This window comes from Mytilus trossulus, chromosome 10, assembly GCF_036588685.1.
Source record: "Mytilus trossulus isolate FHL-02 chromosome 10, PNRI_Mtr1.1.1.hap1, whole genome shotgun sequence".
Classification (NCBI taxonomy): Eukaryota; Metazoa; Mollusca; class Bivalvia; order Mytilida; family Mytilidae; genus Mytilus; species Mytilus trossulus.
In genome coordinates this window covers 37553521-37573137 of record NC_086382.1, presented here as the reverse complement: position 1 = coordinate 37573137, position 19617 = coordinate 37553521, and the positions used below count along the sequence as shown (strand labels likewise).

The 19617-nt window shown below is 34.0% G+C and overlaps 1 protein-coding gene across 1 annotated transcript; it reads left to right on the top strand.

Annotated features, from left to right (window-relative positions):
- Positions 1–13879: 13879 nt before the first annotated feature.
- On the top strand, positions 13880–15829 carry LOC134687869 (uncharacterized). The gene has a single exon (XM_063548328.1). It carries the CDS (start codon positions 13880–13882, stop codon positions 15827–15829), a length of 1950 nt encoding a protein of 649 aa, XP_063404398.1.
- Positions 15830–19617: the final 3788 nt, after the last annotated feature.

Below are 19617 nucleotides of genomic sequence, written 5' to 3'. Positions count from 1 at the left end.
GAGAGGTAATGACGTTGCTTACGTCAAATGGTATTTCCGCGACTTCACACTGTTACATATCGGGAAAAGATGTATTTTTGACTGATTTTTATCATTCAAACTGATTAAATTTGAAAACGAGTGCATGAACCCGTATTTTTTAAAACGACATTTTGTTTCATTTTCCAGGGATATTATGCGGACCAATTTTTATAAAACTGTAAATTGTGCCTTTTTTTTTTAAATTTTGATAGATATACAGCAAAAAATGACTTTTTTTTCAATTCATGACCATTTGATAAATATGAGTTATTTAGGAATAAAAAATGCATAATTTTTTAAGATACTTATGAAATACAGAAAATACAAATAATTTGACAAAAAACCAATTTGTGTTTATCTTTTAAAACCAAAAAAAATTATGCCTTTCTTTCGAAAGGCAAAATACAGCCAGTGATAAGAGTGTTCAAATTAATTATAGTTTATAGCCTTCAGTTCATTGCTCTCCGACTATTGCAATTAAAAGTATTACCATTTTTTTTTATCTACAGCCACTGGGTCGGTGCAACTGCTGGTGGAGTTTTAACTCACCAACGGTATCACCAGCGTAGAAGTCAGCAATTCTGTGCTGACATGAATTATCATTGATATAGTCATATTTATAAATTAACTGTTTACAAAGTTTTTGAAATACTAAGGCTTTTCTACCTCAGTTTTTTGTAGACGAAATACACGTCTGCAGTTAGTACAACATTTATTTCTGGTTTCTACGATAAGTTTATTTAAGCCTTCACCAGTAATTCGTTTTCAACAGGGGCAGTAAAAAAATCATGGTCTATTAGTCTATTTCTATAAAAAAAGATAAATTTCTGATACCCTGATACAAGTATTATCTTTTTTTTTTTATATATCTAACAATTTCATTGTTTAAAAAAAATAAATGTAACATATAAACACTTTTTTTCTTTATAATGATTCAGTTGTGAACTAGTTTACTTAAGTTCAAACCCAGTTGAAGAAAAAATAGTTTATTGATATTGAAAACATGTCACAGTATTAAATGTTTGTTAGCTTGTATAAGTGAAAGCAAATACATCAAATTGAGAAAGGAAATGGGGAATGTGTCAAAGCGACAACAACCCGACCATAGAGCAGACAGGCCATAAATGGGTCTTCATTATAGCGAGAAACTTCCGCACCCGTCAGCGTCCTTCAGCTGACGCCTTAAAAATATGTATACCAGTACAGTGATAATGCACGTCATACTAAACTCCGAATTATACACAAGAAACTAAAATTAAAAATCATTCAAGACTAACAAAGGCCAGAGGCTCCTGACTTCGGACAGGCGAAAAATTGCGGCGGGGTTAAACATGTTTGTGAGATTGCAACCACCCTATACCTCTAGTCAATGTAGTAAACGTATAACAATGTGTACATTTAAATTCAGTTGAAGAGAAGCCATAGTCCGATGTCAGAAGATGTAACAAAAGAAAATAAACAATATGACAATAACACATCAATAACAGCAGACTTTTAACAGTTAGCTGACATGCCAGCTCCAAACCTCAATTAAACTGATTGAAAGATTATGTCTTCATCATATGAATATCAGGCAAAATCCCTCCCGTTAGGGGTTTGGTATCATACTATCATAAAATATATGAGAAGAACGTAACCTGTGTTATGCCAACAACTGTTTTCAAATAAATGTGTTTAGTTCCGATGCAAAGACCCTATAAAAGAGATACCAAAGATACCAAAGGGACAGTCAAACTCATAAATCGAAAGTAAACTGACAACGCCATGGCTAAAAATGAAAAAAAACAAAAACAGACAAACAATAGTTCACATGACACAACATAGAAAACTAAAGAATAAGCAACACGAACCCCACCAAAAACTAGGGGTGATCTCAGGTGCTCTGGAAGGGTAAGTAGATCCTGCTCCACATGTTGCACCCGTCTTGTTGCTTATATGATAACAAATCTGGTAAATAGTCTAATACGGCAGGTCACATTCATGAAAGGGAAGGGGATTGTAGTTACGACATAAGGAACATATCCGATATCATTTTCGAAACGGTTATTCCTGCGCGTCTGGCGTATAAAATTATAATCCTGGTACTTTTGATAACTACCATAACGGTCTACCAACTCGTGATGGCGTCCGTAAAAGTTACAAAGGGATGATTTCAACTTCACCATTTGGATCATGGTTTAATAGCAGCAACCCTCTATCAAGAAAATCATGATAGGAAATGCAAGCACGGGAATATGGTATCAATTGGGAGATATATACCCCGTATGCAGATGCTACTGGAATGTTGCTACTTAGAATTAGAAAGTTCACAATTCCAAAGCTGAAATCAGCTGTTTTGTCGTAAAGTTTAGTTTTCAACCGACCGTCATTGTCAATTTCTAGATGTAAGTCAAGATATGAGGCTGACTTAAATGTATTTGTAGTATCCTTTATCTGTATTTCGAGGGGGCACAATTTGTTCCCATTGGAATGCCGACAGTCTGATGAAAAACACGTCATCCGAACGTAACAAATATGTTGTCAATCAAGAAATCAAGCATCTTGATATTGTCAGTTTCAGATAATTTTTTTTAATCAGAGTGATCCTTTTCTAAGTAAGATTCAACCCTCCCCAAGACAAGATACTTGTATCTACGTTGGCCATTCTTTTTTATGAAGCAAAGCAGTACCAACTCTTTCAATTTATCTTTTAGTTTTGAATGTGAAATACTTGCTTAAAGAGAAGAAAAGTTAAATGTTTTAATACTACATTGTATAACAAGATGAAAGAGAGTTAGATTGTATGTACTCTGGAATTTTTAAGTATCCACATTTGATTCATCCCACATCTACATGCTCTAGAATAGGCAGTTTCACAATAACTTTGAAGCCCGTCTTTGATTGCTGATAAAATAGATGTTAATAATTTAGAAAGAAGTTTCGTGGAGCATGTGGAAGACCCATCAATATACCGTTAATTGTATGGACACTTTTGTAGTTTAGGTATCTAATACATTGATGGAAGATCCAGCTTTTCATCTTTGGTTGAAATTCCAAAGAAACAGACCTATGATTATCCAGGATTTCCTCTTTGGTAAATGTCGTTAGGGTATATGTTGAGTTTCCAAGTGAATTTTCAATACCTAATTCTTTTATCAAGCAGTTAATGGAATGAGTTTTATACAATGTACATAAAAACGATGTTGTTTGGGCTTTATCTGCGGGGACAACATATTTGTACTGGGTGTAGTATAAGTGAATCAATATTAAAAGTCAACATATGCAATCTTTAATTACCTGACAACAGTATCGTATCTTTATCCCTTCTTAATAAGTCTGTTTAATGGTTTTGTAAGCTTTTGAGATAAATGCTGATATTTTTGTGCTTTGTAAAGAATATTACCATAAAAGATTGGATGTGAAATACCTGAACGTATAAGATATCTGCATGTTGAGTTATATTTACGAATTATTTCCTTATACCGATGATAAAATTTAGTAAATGTTTTGACTAATTGTGATATCGAAAACCCTGGTGTAATAATTTGTCAGTAAAACATAAATTTCTCTAGCTAAAATCTAATACGTTGTTACACGACAAGGGAACGTCACCATCTAAAAATGAAAAATTAACGATAGGAAATGAAAAATCACCTCTTTTATCATAAGTTTTTGTATTAAGCTTCCCGTTAATAATATAGATGTCAAGATCGAGGAAAGAGCAGTGGTCATTGTTAGTATTAGCTTTATTCAAAGTAATTTCGTTAGTATACATACTGAAGTCGTCATCACTGATAGCTTATTTTTAAACCAAATATCTAAAAGTATTGGTAATTTTTTGTGTGAAATGTTGTTTCGGTGGGTCTTTGCTAATTTTCGTCATAAATTGTAACTTATAACAATACAAAAACAGGTCCGCAATAAGAAGTGCACAGTTAGTCCCCATTGGAATTCCAAAAACTTGACGATATACGGAATCTCCAAAGCGAACAAACATGTAATCAAGTAAAATTTCAAGCGCATATATAGTATCAAAGCATGTCCAATTGACATAGTTCTTTTGTTTATTGCTACAAAAAAATGACCTAAAAGATTTTGAACATATGTACTCGCATTCTGACTTTAAATGCCCAGTTAAATAGGGATGTTGTCTGTTTTCCTAGTAAGAATATGAGGCAAAGTGGTATATAGGGTAGAAAAATCAAAACTTTGAACAGACTCAAAGTCACCAATATATGCATGCAATTTATCAAGTACTTCCAACGAGTTTGTGACACTCCAAAAGTAATTAACTCCACTATTTTCAAAGACCTTATTTGAACAATTTATTATCAGTTTTTTTATTGTACTAGTATATTACCAATGTAATTTCAACTGATCGGGCGGAGGTTAAGTTTTAATTTGCATAAGGACAGTCTATTTAAAGATGTGTGTGATAAGGATGATTTCCGTTATAATTGGTATTGATTTCTAATCACCTATCAGTGTCACCTCACGAATTTACTAAAGGATGAGTGCATGATATGGGAGGTGTAGAACAATTTTGAAATAAAAAATATTAATATGTGCTATAGCTTAGTATTTGAAAGTACCAGCTCTGGTATTATTCTATTCAAATATTTCTTATTATGAGATTAATATTATAAAAAAAATATATATTAAAGATAAGATATTTACACCCCATTTTTCCTTCCTAAAATATAATCATAATACAAGCTTTAAAAAAAGAAATTCTCGGTTTACGCGTGAATATTTTGCCGCTTTTTAGATTTACTATTTAAGCACATCTTTTAATCCTGTTAAATCATTCTGTATTACGAAACATGGCCGAGCGTAAGCGAATACTTTCCTCTCATTCAAAAGAAATAGTCTACAACGTGTCAAAGTTTGTTGAGTCGCAGATTCAGCAACCGACATTCACGCCAGTAAAAGCACACACAGAAAGAGCAGCAGAAGCTACCCTGGTTAGCGAGGCTACTATACGGAGAATTCGACGAGAGAAAAATGAAAAAGGGACACTTTTTTCACCAGAAAGACAGAAAGTAAGAGGTCCATATAAGCCTGTTGATGACTTCGATAAATGTGCAATAAGACAGAAGATTCAGGAATTTTACACAGTTCGCCGTCAGTTACCAACCATTGATAGACTTTATGAATCGCTAAAGTGTGACATTAATTTTCCCGGGAGTAAATCACTACTTATGAAAATTGTGAAGGAACTTGGCTTCAAGTGGAAGCGCTCTCAAACAAAGAAAGGTTCTGATCGAGAAGGATGCCATCGTTGAAAAGCGAATTCAGTATTTGAACAGAATAAAAGATTACCGGAAGAAAGGTATGAACTTGGTGTACATAGATGAGACGTGGATTGACACTGCATACACTGCAAAGAAATGTTGGCAACATGAAGATGAATGCGGGGTTTTAGAACCAGTAAGCCGTGGACAACGTCTTATTATCGTTCACGGGGTGGAATGTTTGAATTTGTACCAAATGCATTACTGATTTACAAGGCTAAATCGTGTACTGGTGACTACCATCACGAGATGAATGGTGAGAACTTTAAAAAGTGGTTTACAGAAAAACTCTTGAGCAACCTACCCGAAAAGAGCGTTATAATAATGGACAATGCATCAAACCATTCTGTACAGTTTGACAAATGACCCACAACTAATACCAAAAAAGCAGATATTCAGGCTTATCTTCGATTACAAGAAATACAGTTTGACAATAAACTTCTCCGTCCGCAGCTTCTTGCTTTAGCAAAAGCCAACAACCAAACGCCAAAATATGTTATAGACAATATCACCAGAGAGAGAGAGAGAGGACATAAAATTTTACGCTCTCCCTCCTTATCATCCAGATCTAAGTCCTATAGAACTGATATGGAAGCAAGTAAAACAAAGTGTCGCCTCAAGAAACGTTACCCACAGGATTGACGATGTTTTAAAACTTGCACATGAAGCAGTGGCAGATATCACAGTTTCTGATTGGGAGAAAACTTGCCGTCATGTTGCAATTATCAAAGAAGAATACAGAAATAGAGACATTGTAATCGACGAACAAATGGAGAGATTGAAAATTGATCTGGCAGACAGCAGTGACAGTGATAGTGACATTAATGACAATGTTTAACTTACTTTCAATTGTATAATTTCAAACGTCTGTGATACATTACCACTTTTGTGATGAAAATATTAGTTTCAGTTTATATATGCTTTACATGTAAATCGAAGTTGAAAACAAATTAAAAGTATTGAACAAAATCAAAAAAAGAGAGAGACAGTGTAACCATCCCACTTGTCACGCATACTAAAAAAAGTACAGAGTGTGAAAACGCTGCACGTTCGACAATAAATAAATACATGGTTCCGAACGAAAGATATTCTGATAATTCTTGTGGTGACTTATTTGAATTTAAAGTTGTTTCTTTTGTTCCATTTTTTGGTTCTCTTATTTGTTAGCTATGGCGTTGTTAGTTTATTTTTTTATCTATGAGTTTAACCGTCCATCTGGTATCTTTCGTCCCACTTATTCAAGTTATCCAACTGCCCCACCTCCCATCCCAATAACAAAATCATTCGGAATAAAGCTGGGACTATCATATAGTATAGTATAGCATATAATAGTTAAAAGGAAGAAAATGTATATTTAAATGTTATAGAATTACGAAATATGAATATTTTGCAACTGCAGTCGTCATAGTTCAACTTTTATATCCTCAATTTACTGAATGTAACACTTATAACAAGTTTTACAATTAAAAGAACAGCTGTGTCTCCATATTTACCTTGCGAATACACATATATGGTGTTTACATTTTTTAACCGGATCAATGACCATAACTTGACACTTCATTGATGAGCTAATATCCTTAAACACCTATATATAGATGGACTGGTCTATGATGAGCGAACCGATTAAACTCTGCCCAGTCAAGTGAAATAAATCAAGTAATAGAATTGACAAATTAGAAGTGGAACAATGGCCTGAAGATGAAATAAATCTTGATTTGTAAGGTTTTTTTGTACATTTATGTGCTATGTATAACATAATAATACGTATCTCAATTGAAATAATGTTTACTGTAATTAGCGTAGTATATTTGTTTATTGCAACTACTTCTTTGTACAAATTCAGATTAAATACTGAGCCGAAAAGGGTCAATAATGTATATATTACGGACAGTAGAAAACTCAGAGTCTATAAGAATCTACCATAGTTTATATACTGTATATAAGAGACATTTGAGACAGGTACCTGATCACATGAAACAAACAAGATTGATGAACAATGAAAGTGCAAAAACCGGACAAGTAATTCTTTCAAATGTTAGGCTTTATCTGTATCTGAATAAAAATTCAGAAATATCATTGCATAGACGTCAATAATGTATCTGAATACAAACAGTCAAATTTTGACACTGTCGTCGGCACCAAATTAAAAAAAATCTTGATTTCAAAATTGATACTATAAGTCGAAAGGGCATTATTCAAAGAACAAAATAAGCAAAACATATTAATAGGTTAAGGAAATCCTTTTCGAGATAATCTTTACAAATTGACGATAAAATATAAAAAAGAAGATGTTGTATGATTGCCAATGAGAAAACTATCCACAAAAGACCAAAATGACACAGACATTAACAACTATAGGTCACAGTACGGCCTTCAACAATGAGCAAAGCCTATACCGCGTAGTCAGCTATAAAAGGCCCCGATAAGACACGAAAAGACCAAAATGACACAGACATTAACAACTATAGGCCACAGTACGGCCTTGAACAATGAGCAAAGCCCATACCGCGTAGTCAGCTATAAAAGGCCCCAATAAGACAATGTAAAACAATCTTTTCATTTAATAGAAACATATTTTCCTCCTCACAAATTATCATGAAAACACTGAGATATAGTTTATAATTCAGTTGAATCAAAAATTAGCCAAATACAGGTTTACCTATTGGTCTTTGTTTTTAAAAGCAACCTGTTTTTTTTTATATATCTAACAATGTCATTGATTTAAAAAAAAAATGTAACATCTAAACATCTGTATAATAATTAATTTATGAACTGGTAATCTAAGTTCAAACCCATTCCAAGAAAAAATAGTTTATTGACATTTAAAACATGTCAGAGTATTAAATGTTTAATAAATAAAATAATTGCTAAAATAAATAAATAGGTCATTGCTAGTATTAGTGAAAGCAATACATGTACATTTATGTGCTATTTTTTACATAATAATACGCATTTTAACTACACTAATGTTTACTGGAGTCTATTTGTGTATTGCAACCACTTCTTTGGACACATTCAGATTAAATACCGAGTCGAAAAGGGGCTATAATGTACATCTTACGTAAAGTTCATTATTCAAAGAACAAAATAAGCAAAACATATTAATAGGTTATGGAAATCCTTTTCGAGATAATCTTTACAAATTGACGATAAAATATAAAAAAGAAGATGTTGTATGATTTCCAATGAGAAAACTATCCACAAAAGACCAAAATGACACAGAAATTAACAACTATAGGTCACAGTACGGCCTTCAACAATGAGCAAAGCCTATACCGCGTAGTCAGCTATAAAAGGCCCCGATAAGACAAGAAAAGACCAAAATGACACAGACATTAACAACTATAGGCCACAGTACGGCCTTGAACAATGAGCAAAGCCCATACCGCGTAGTCAGCTATAAAAGGCCCCGATAAGACAATGTAAAACAATTCAAACGAGAAAACCAACGAGCTGACTCGTACTTTAACTATATATTTGTTTTGGTACTATATATTTTGGTCTAAATCGAGAAAAAAAAGAAATCTAGAATCGGCTTTAATTCTGGTAAATGACCGTTTATGGGCTATTAAAGTTTTATATGGATGAATAATGTGTGTTATTAGGAATCAATTGTTATCCTGTATTGTAAGGGAAAACAAAGAGTCCGAACATGTGACCAAAGAAGATAAATTTCTGATACCAAGAAATTAAACTTTTTTTGCGTTAACCTTTGAGGTTCAGGCATATAAATTTGTTAGAAATGTAGTATATGGGAGAATATTCGGTAGCCAAATTATTATTCATTCGGAACACTTATATATCTTATCTGTATTAAATTCCTGCAATTAAGGTCAATTCCATCTATGATATTGAATACATGGCAATCAATGTATTCCTACTTAAAACTTGTATACCTCAAGAAAAAACGTGTTGTCCTTTTATAAGATTAGAACCAAAATTCACAAAAAACAGAATACTCGGCGCAAAACTGGAGAAGGGCTCGGTAGAACTCGCCCTTCCCCAGTATCTCAGCCTCATACAAAAAAGTTGATATTTTTCTGACATTTACCTAATACTGTATATTTATTTATGAAATGTAAAAAAATATGCCACTTCAATAATGCGAAAATGCAATTTTCGAATGAGTTATTTTAATTGATGGTTGGTCGGTTGCGAACATTAATATGTTCTACTAGATGCCCAAGTTCCAATAATTTGTAATGCCTCATTACTTATTTCTAGATTCATTTTATGAATATTTTGAAAAAGCTACAGGTGTCCATGTTTTGAATCATTATTACTCTTTTAGAAATTGTACGTATCAGGAAATAATTTTTTTTCTCTACACTTCATGTTCAACACCCTCTCCACATCCCAAAATGGTCAATCTTTTCATTTAATAGAAACATATTTTCCTCCTCACAAATTATCATGAAAACACTGAGATATAGTTTATAATTCAGTTGAATCAAAAATTAGCCAAATACAGGTTTACCTATTGGTCTTTTTTTTAAAAGCAACCTGTTTTTTTTTTATATCTAACAATGTCATTGATTTCAAAAAAACTGTAACATATAAACATCTGTATAATAATTAATTTGTGAACTGGTAATCTAAGTTCAAACCCATTCCAAGAAAAAAATAGTTTATTGACATTTAAAACATGTCAGAGTATTAAATGTTTAATAAATAAAATAATTGCTAAAATAAATAAATAGGTCATTGCTAGTATTAGTGAAAGCAATACATGTACATTTATGTGCTATTTTTAACATAATAATACGCATTTTAACTGCACTAATGTTTACTGGAGTCTATTTGTGTATTGCAACCACTTCTTTGGACACATTCAGATTAAATACCGAGTCGAAAAGGGCCAATAATGTACATCTTACGTAAAGTGGACAAACTGAGAGTTGGTATGAATCTACCATAGTTTACATAATGTATATAAGAGTGTGAAGTTAGCAGCCGGTTCGTTATTCAATATTCGATATTCAATATCCAACCGGCTGCTAGCAGTCGGTTGGATATTCAAAATTAAGTTGAAAATAAAAAAAGAATAATACTTAGTGACATTAAAAGCATGATTTTTATAGTTAAAAGAACTGATAAGATACGTAGGAAATAGTTTCATGACCTCTTCAAGCTGTGTCAAATTTTCGTTGTTCTCGAATATAAACCCTTTTCTAATTTGCATATCTGTCTAAATGTAATATAAATTGTTGTCAATAAAACAAAATCAAAGAGGTACAGTACTTTTATACAGGATTTTTCTTAAAAACAAAAACAAAAACCGACAACTCTAGAAAACAATTAGGATTATAAATAGAAATATTTATGGAAGGCACATAAAAGAAATATATAGTGAAAAGCTACTTGAGACCACTTAAATGAGGGTGAGACCCCCCCTGGTCTTTCAATGTCCACAAAATTAAGTAAATCATAGACTTTGTATATATAAAGGTTGTATCAGAAGGATTGCCCAGAATAATTTCATATTCGATATCTATGGAGGGCTTGTATTGTCACTTTTCAGCTAAAAATTATCAAAATTTTAGGACAAAGGGCACAGGGTAATGATGAGAGCCCCTTAATTGCTCAATCTTTCTAATATTATGCAGACATTTAGTCAATAGGTATATACACACGTATCAAAAAGGAAATTTGGGTAGAATTCCTGTCTTTTATTTTTACGGAGCGCCCAAAGTGCCAGTTGGATATTCAAAATATTTAGTGAAAAGCTACCCGAGACCGCTAAAATGAGGGCGAGACACCCCTGGTTTTTCAATGTCCACAAAATTTAAGTAAATCATAGACTCTGTATATATAAAGGTTGTATCAGAAGGATTGCCAAGAATAATGTCATATTCGATATCTATGGAGGGCTTGTATTGTCACTTTTCAGCTAAAAATTATCAAAATTTTAGGACAAAGGGCACAGGGCAATGGTGAGAGCCCCCTTATTGCTCAATCTTTCTAATATTATGCAGACATTTAGTCAATAGGTAGATACACACGTGACTTAAAGGAATTTGGATAGACTTCCTGATTTTTATGACCATCACCCTGTGCCCTTTGTCCTAAAATTTGGACATTTTTTGACTGAAAAGTGACAATCTTAGCCCTCCGTAGATATTGAAGATGACGTTTTTTCTGGAAAATCCATCTAATACAATCTTTATATATACAGAGTCAATGATTTGGTTGAATTGTATGGACATTGAAAGACCAGGGGGGTCTCAACCTCATTTAAGCGATCTCGGGTAGGTTTTTGATATATATTTTGAATATCCAACTGGCACTTTGGGCGCTCCGTAAACATAGAAGACAGGAAGTGTACCCAAAGTCCTTCTAGTCACGTTTGTATCTACCTATTGACTAAATGTCTATTAAATATTAGAAAGATTGAGAGATCAGGGGCTCTCACCATCACCCTGTGCCCTTTGTCCTAAAATTTGGACATTTTTTGACTGAAAAGTGACAATCTTAGCCCTCCGTAGATATTGAAGATGACGTTTTTTCTGGAAAATCCATCTAATACAATCTTTATATATACAGAGTCAATGATTTTGTTGAATTGTATGGACATTGAAAGACCAGGGGGGTCTCAACCTCATTTAAGCGATCTCGGGTAGGTTTTCGATATATATTTTGAATATCCAACTGGCACTTTGGGCGCTCCGTAAACATAGAAGACAGGAAGTGTACCCAAAGTCCTTTAAGTCACGTTTATATCTACCTATTGACTAAATGTCTATTAAATATTAGAAAGATTGAGAGATCAGGGGGCTCTCACCATCACCCTGTGCCCTTTGTCCTAAAATTTGGACATTTTTTGACTGAAAAGTGACAATCATAGCCCTCCGTAGATATTGAAGATGACGTTTTTTCTGGAAAATCCATCTAATACAATCTTTATATATACAGAGTCAATGATTTGGTTGAATTGTATGGACATTGAAAGACCAGGGGGGTCTCAACCTCATTTAAGCGATCTCGGGTAGGTTTTCGATATATATTTTGAATATCCAACTGGCACTTTGGGCGCTCCGTAAACATAGAAGACAGGAAGTGCACCCAAAGTCATTTTAGTCACGTTTGTTTCTACCTATTGACTAAATGTCTATTAAATATTAGAAAGATTGAGAGATCAGGGGCTCTCACCATCACCCTGTGCCCTTTGTCCTAAAATTTGGACATTTTTTGACTGAAAAGTGACAATCTTAGCCCTCCGTAGATATTGAAGATGACGTTTTTTCTGGAAAATCCATCTAATACAATCTTTATATATACAGAGTCAATGATTTGGTTGAATTGTATGGACATTGAAAGACCAGGGGGGTCTCAACCTCATTTAAGCGATCTCGGGTAGGTTTTCGATATATATTTTGAATATCCAACTGGCACTTTGGGCGCTCCGTAAACATAGAAGACAGGAAGTGTACCCAAAGTCCTTTAAGTCACGTTTATATCTACCTATTGACTAAATGTCTATTAAATATTAGAAAGATTGAGAGATCAGGGGGCTCTCACCATCACCCTGTGCCCTTTGTCCTAAAATTTGGACATTTTTTGACTGAAAAGTGACAATCATAGCCCTCCGTAGATATTGAAGATGACGTTTTTTCTGGAAAATCCATCTAATACAATCTTTATATATACAGAGTCAATGATTTGGTTGAATTGTATGGACATTGAAAGACCAGGGGGGTCTCAACCTCATTTAAGCGATCTCGGGTAGGTTTTCGATATATATTTTGAATATCCAACTGGCACTTTGGGCGCTCCGTAAACATAGAAGACAGGAAGTGTACCCAAAGTCCTTCTAGTCACGTTTGTATCTACCTATTGACTAAATGTCTATTAAATATTAGAAAGATTGAGAGATCAGGGGCTCTCACCATCACCCTGTGCCCTTTGTCCTAAAATTTGGACATTTTTTGACTGAAAAGTGACAATCTTAGCCCTCTGTCGTGAATATAGGCCAAGAGACTTCAGATCATTTTCTTATGTAATTGTTTCCCGTACTTTCGCGCACACTATTGTTAATGTAACGTAACGTTATTGTTACGTATATCTCTTATCTTACGATCATAAAGCATCTAAACTAGCAAGACGTTATTATTCCTCCACAACAAAAGAGAATAACCCTCAAGATATTGGTGCCGTGACGAAAACCACTAGAGATGAATTCGAAACTCAAAACAGTAAGAGCCGCACATCGACGAGCAGTAATAAAGCTACTGAAAAAAGCAGACCCGACAGAAGAACCGCAACAAGATGTTATCAACCTCAGATCCATGATGGAGCTCATCAAAACCAAGAAGAAGACATTGTCTGACCTCAATGAGAAGATTCTAGAATCTATTGAAGAAGAAGAAGACCTCGACGAAGAAATTGAAGAAGTTGACAGATACGAGTTGGATATTCAAGTTGGAATAACGAAATAGAAAAAATTCATAAAAGAAGTAAGTCATTCTAAAAATCAATCAGCTCTTAACCCTAATGCATCAGATTTTATATGCAATAACCCAAGCGTGCAAGAACATTCTAACCAGATAATTTTCAACTCAGAGCAAACAAGCCTAAGCCAGTCAAGCATGCCCACCTCCACAGTGTCAAGTCATTATAACAAATTGCCTAAACTCAACTTGCCAACTTTCGGCGGAAATCTACTGGAATGGTCAGCCTTTTGGGATTCCTATAATAATTCTGTACATGAAAATCCTTCATTGAGTAACGTGCAACGATTTAATTATTTAAAATCGCAACTTTATGGAGAAGCTAGCCAGTCTATTTCGGGAATGCAAATGACTAATACAAACTATAATCAAGCAATACAAATTCTACACGAGAGATTTGGGCAACAACACAAAATAGTAAACGTATACATGCAAAATTTGCTAAATTTGCCTGCACCAACGCCCGGAATAAGGGGACTGAAATCGTTCAGTGACACAATAGAAAGTAATATACGTGAACTAGAAGGAATGGGTCGATATCAGGAATCGTACGGAAGCCTTTTAATACCATTAATACTCAACAAACTTCCATGTTTTGTCAGACAAAATATTACTCGAGACCACGGTAATGATGATTGGGATATTTCAAGTTTACGCAAAGCTATAAAGAAAGAAATTTGTATCCAAGAAGCCGCTAACGCCAATCCGATTGAAATCGATATTATCCCCAGCGCATCGTTCGTGACAGCAACTACAAATAAAAGATGGTCAGCAGGGTCTAAAGATTGTTACAACAATAGTTCCGTTAAGACTAAAAGGCCATGTTTGTTTTGTCATAACCCGCATCATCCAAATGAATGTACAAAGATCACCGATATAAACGCCCGCACCCAAATCGTAAAGGAAAAACGAGTTTGCTTTAACTGTTTCGGTAATCACAAGGTTTCGGAATGCAGGTCAAAATACAGTTGCCGAAATTGCAGTAAGAAACATCACAGTAGCATCTGCCGTAATAATTTACTGAATGAAAACTCCACTTCAAGTGAAATTAAAGCCGTAACAAAACCTGTCAACGAAGAGCTACAAAGTACCACAGAAACAAAGAGCGCCGCTATGCATTCTGCCGTTACAGCACATACCGAAATTCTTTTGAAAACCGCCGTTGCGCCCGTATGGTACCATGATGAAAGTGTTATGACTAACATTCTATTCGATGAAGGCGCCCAGAATTCATTTATTTCTCAGGAACTAGTAGAAAAACTCAATATCAAACCAACTGGTGTAGTAAGCATGCAAATTTCTGCATTTGGCGGGAAAGAAGGTGAGGTACGCAACCTGGAGAAAGCGACATTATCGATTGAGACCGAAAGAAAAGAAAGAATTCAAATGGAAGTAATTATTGTTCCAAAAATTGCCGCACCGATACATATGAAGAAACGAGTAAACATTAACAGCTTGCCCTATTTACGAGGATTACAACTTGCCCACCCAGTCACGCAGGATGAAAAGTTTTCGATTTCACTTCTCGTTGGAGCAGACTACTACTGGTCTTTAGTACAAGATGAAGTTATTCGAGGTGACGGACCAACAGCTGTTAAATCAAAAATCGGTTATTTGCTATCAGGACCACTGAACACAGATATCAACACTCAAGAATGGAACTCTACGATGATGAATGTCTTAGTGACGCACAAACCCGATGAGTGCGATTTACAAAAAAATCGGGAAATTGAGTCGAGCGGATTAGAGACGGATTCTGATGAAATCATACAAAATGTACAAAACCTAATGCTTGAGGATCAAAACTCTAGCATAACTTTTAAGGAAAATAAATATGTCTCAAAACTACCGTGGGAACCACCACCACTACCAAAGGATCGAGTTAAAGACACCATACCATTTTGCACATCTGGCATAGATATTACCGGACCTCTACACATCAAGGATACATCTCATCTTTTATACGGAAGGATTATTACGACCACAGAGATGCACAACGACAAACACAACGCGAATATTCAACAACTTGATACGATCACGGCAAACACACTATTTGAGCAGCAAAAGTACGGACTTCTAGAGGACTAGTTACCACACGACCAATTGTGAAGTTATATCCATTAGAACTATAGTAACTGTTAAAGGATTTTTGTGAAGGACAGTTAACGTAAAGTGAAATTACGTAAAACTTTCAATGTGATTCATTTATAGAACTTCAAAGTTTTGATTATTTATCATTTCAAATAATTGTAATTATTATGCATTTTGAGGCCCCCAGAATGTCGTGAATATAGGCCAAGAGACTTCAGATCATTTTCTTATGTAATTGTTTCCCGTACTTTCGCGCACACTATTGTTAATGTAACGTAACGTTATTGTTACGTATATCTCTTATCTTACGATCATAAAGCATCTAAACTAGCAAGACGTTATTATTCCTCCACAACAAAAGAGAATAACCCTCAAGATACCCTCCGTAGATATTGAAGATGACGTTTTTTCTGGAAAATCCATCTAATACAATCTTTATATATACAGAGTCAATGATTTGGTTGAATTGTATGGACATTGAAAGACCAGGGGGGTCTCAACCTCATTTAAGCGATCTCGGGTAGGTTTTCGATATATATTTTGAATATCCAACTGGCACTTTGGGCGCTCCGTAAACATAGAAGACAGGAAGTGCACCCAAAGTCATTTTAGTCACGTTTGTTTCTACCTATTGACTAAATGTCTATTAAATATTAGAAAGATTGAGAGATCAGGGGGCTCTCACCATCACCCTGTGCCCTTTGTCCTAAATTTGGACATTTTTTGACTGAAATTTTGTTTTCGGCTTTCCATATATATTTCTATTTATAGTTAAAAATATTGCTAGAGTTTTTGGTTTTTCTTTTTGTCGTAAGAAACATTATACACAAAAGTACATCTTTAAAGTCGTTTTTATGACAAAACTCTATATTGCATACAGACAAATAAGTCGCACGGAAAAGGGTTATATTCGAGGACAACGAGAAATTGCGACAGCTTGAAAAGGTCATTTAATGATTCCTACGTATCTTAACAGTCCTTTTGACTATGAAAATCGTGCTTCTTATGATTTCCAGTATTTAATTTTCTTATGATTTTTCACTAAATTTTGAATTTGAATATCAAACTGGCTGCTAGCAGCCGGTTGGATATTGAATATCGAATAACGAATAACGAACCGGCTGCTAACTTCACATACATCATTTGAGACAGGTACCTGATCACATGACACAACCAAGATTGGTGAACAATGTAAGTGCAAATAACGGAAATGTAATTCTTTCAACTTTCTTTGTGTCTCATTCGTCCAAATTTCAATTATACAGAAAAAAATTATTTAACTGTTTTTGATCATAAACTGAATACTGTTATCATGCAAGATGCATTACCAGAAAGATTCATCCGAAAGTATGAAAAAGATATGTGTTTTAGCAGACATTTCCGATGTATATCTTTTTAAATCCATTTGTTGACTTTGATGTTTTCGTACTTAATCTTTTAAGTTTATGAGAAGAAATTGAAACATTTAGAAAAAATAAGTTCTTTCTAACGTATTCAATGTATTTCAAAACCATGTAGGTTGGTCTTTTTACAAGGCTATTTTTCATTAACATAATAATATTTTTTTTAAATTTTCTATGTAAATTTCCGACCATTTTTGTAACACAGAACAAAAAGTACATGTGCAGAACTAACTAACGTCAATCACTCAATCGACCTTTGATTGTATTTTTTTTTATGTAAAATTATATCATAATATGCCAATGAACAAATTCTGCTAATTCATACATTTTGTATTTAATATGTAAGCAACCTTTCTTTCATACTCAAAACTATATGACATAGTACAGTCCTTGGATGGTGTTAACTTCCCACTAACACCATACACCATTACACCATACAGCATTAACCATACACCTTGTACAATTACACCATATACGTTACACCTTTGCACCATACACCTTACACATTACACCATGCACCATTCCTCATTCTACACACGATCCGAAATAACACATAATGCAAATAAATTTTAACTTTTAAGATTATTATTATTGTTTATGTTTACGATTCGAAAAAATAAATTAAAAAGAACTTTGTTTTCAACCAATGAAATGTCGTACACCATCATTCACACCATTCCCGATCGCACGTTACACAATCACACCATTCCTCAAACATCATTACACCATTCCCCTTACACCATACACCATAGCACCATAAACCTTACACCATTACACCATATGCCATACACCATTACACCATACACGTTTTTTGGGGGGAAGTTTACACCATCCAAGGGCTATAATACTACTATTGTACCTAAATTTAATTTAAGTTATTTGTGCTAGTTTAGATAGTTTTTTGGTTTTAATATGTTTGTATTTCCAAGTTAAAAACAACAATAAGCATTGTGTCATGAATACACTATATATGATATAAGCTAAGTGTGATTCGGGGTTAACATCAATGAGACTTCAATCCAAAGACAAAAAATAAATAAAGACATCTAAGGGTAGCATAAAGTCTACAACAAATTCTATCACACAAAGTTGTTTTGGCAAACTGAATTTGTTTAACTATTGAAACTAGACCAATACCCGGTCTAGATTTAAGTCGCTGTATGCATTTGACTGGGATTGCATGTGTTCTCATATATAACCGACGAAGATGGTTGTTAACCAAAATGCTACAATTCAACATGATCAAGCTCCGGAAGAAATACAAAGGATCGTGCAATTTAAAACTATCAACAATTTGGAAGTAGCTGCACCGCAGATCTAAACTTTGCCTACATACTACAACTCAACTTTATCAAGCTGCAGACCAAATATAAAAACATGATATTTTACAAAAGCATGAAAAACTCTTATTGAAGTTTTTTACCCAAGGTATTTTAGTCGGACGGATTGATGAGTTGTGCGCTTTCTTTACTTTCTTTTACCTTGAAGGACGCAGTAAAATACGTATTATTTAAACCGAAGGACTATAAGTCAAGTAAGATAAACTTTGTCGTTCCAATTTCACGAGAACAAACATTTGTTGTGTCTATTTCTATAGTAGTCATGCTGTCGACCAAGTGATTTGACTGCATATTTTAGATAATGAGATTTGAACTCCGTTATAGTAACCTTTATATGTACAAGTCCTGACCAAACTTATCAGAAGCATCATAAGTTGTTTAAAAGGTAAGACCTTAACTAATGCACATAATAATTATTCATCGTTTTGTAAGATAACTACTAAATCATATATCAAAATAGTAGATTGAGTTCGGATTTTTTTTCCATTCAGAATTGGATTGAGTTTATTGTAAACCTACTTACTTTTGCGGATACTTTATTTCGCGTTTTATACTTTCTGATCCACATCGCGCCAATTCAATTTCGCGATTTTGTGATTACTTTGATGAAGTTTATTAATGAAAAATCCAAGCTTTTCTTATTCATATTTATATTCTACTGAAAGTCAAGAAAAATAAATCGCTCGCCGAAATAAGTTGGTTTACAATAGTCACACTGGCACTATTCATTTTATACAGAAAACAGGAGTTTATTGTAATATCTTCTATTGTAGTATAAATTGTGTGTAGGACATTTATTTTTCATCTGCAGTAAAACTGATTTTGGATAAAAAAAAAATAGTGAAGCTAAAGGAATGATAATACATTGGGGCGGACAATTTTATTTTGTTTAAAATATTCCCTTACAGCACATTTCAGTCAGTATGTAGCTAATGGTAATATCTGTGGTTAGCTTGCTTGTTAGCTGAACCGGGAAGTCATTGTTAGGTAAGGTAAACTTCCCTCCTTTAATAGTAGCTTAGTCCTACAGAGAGATAGATTT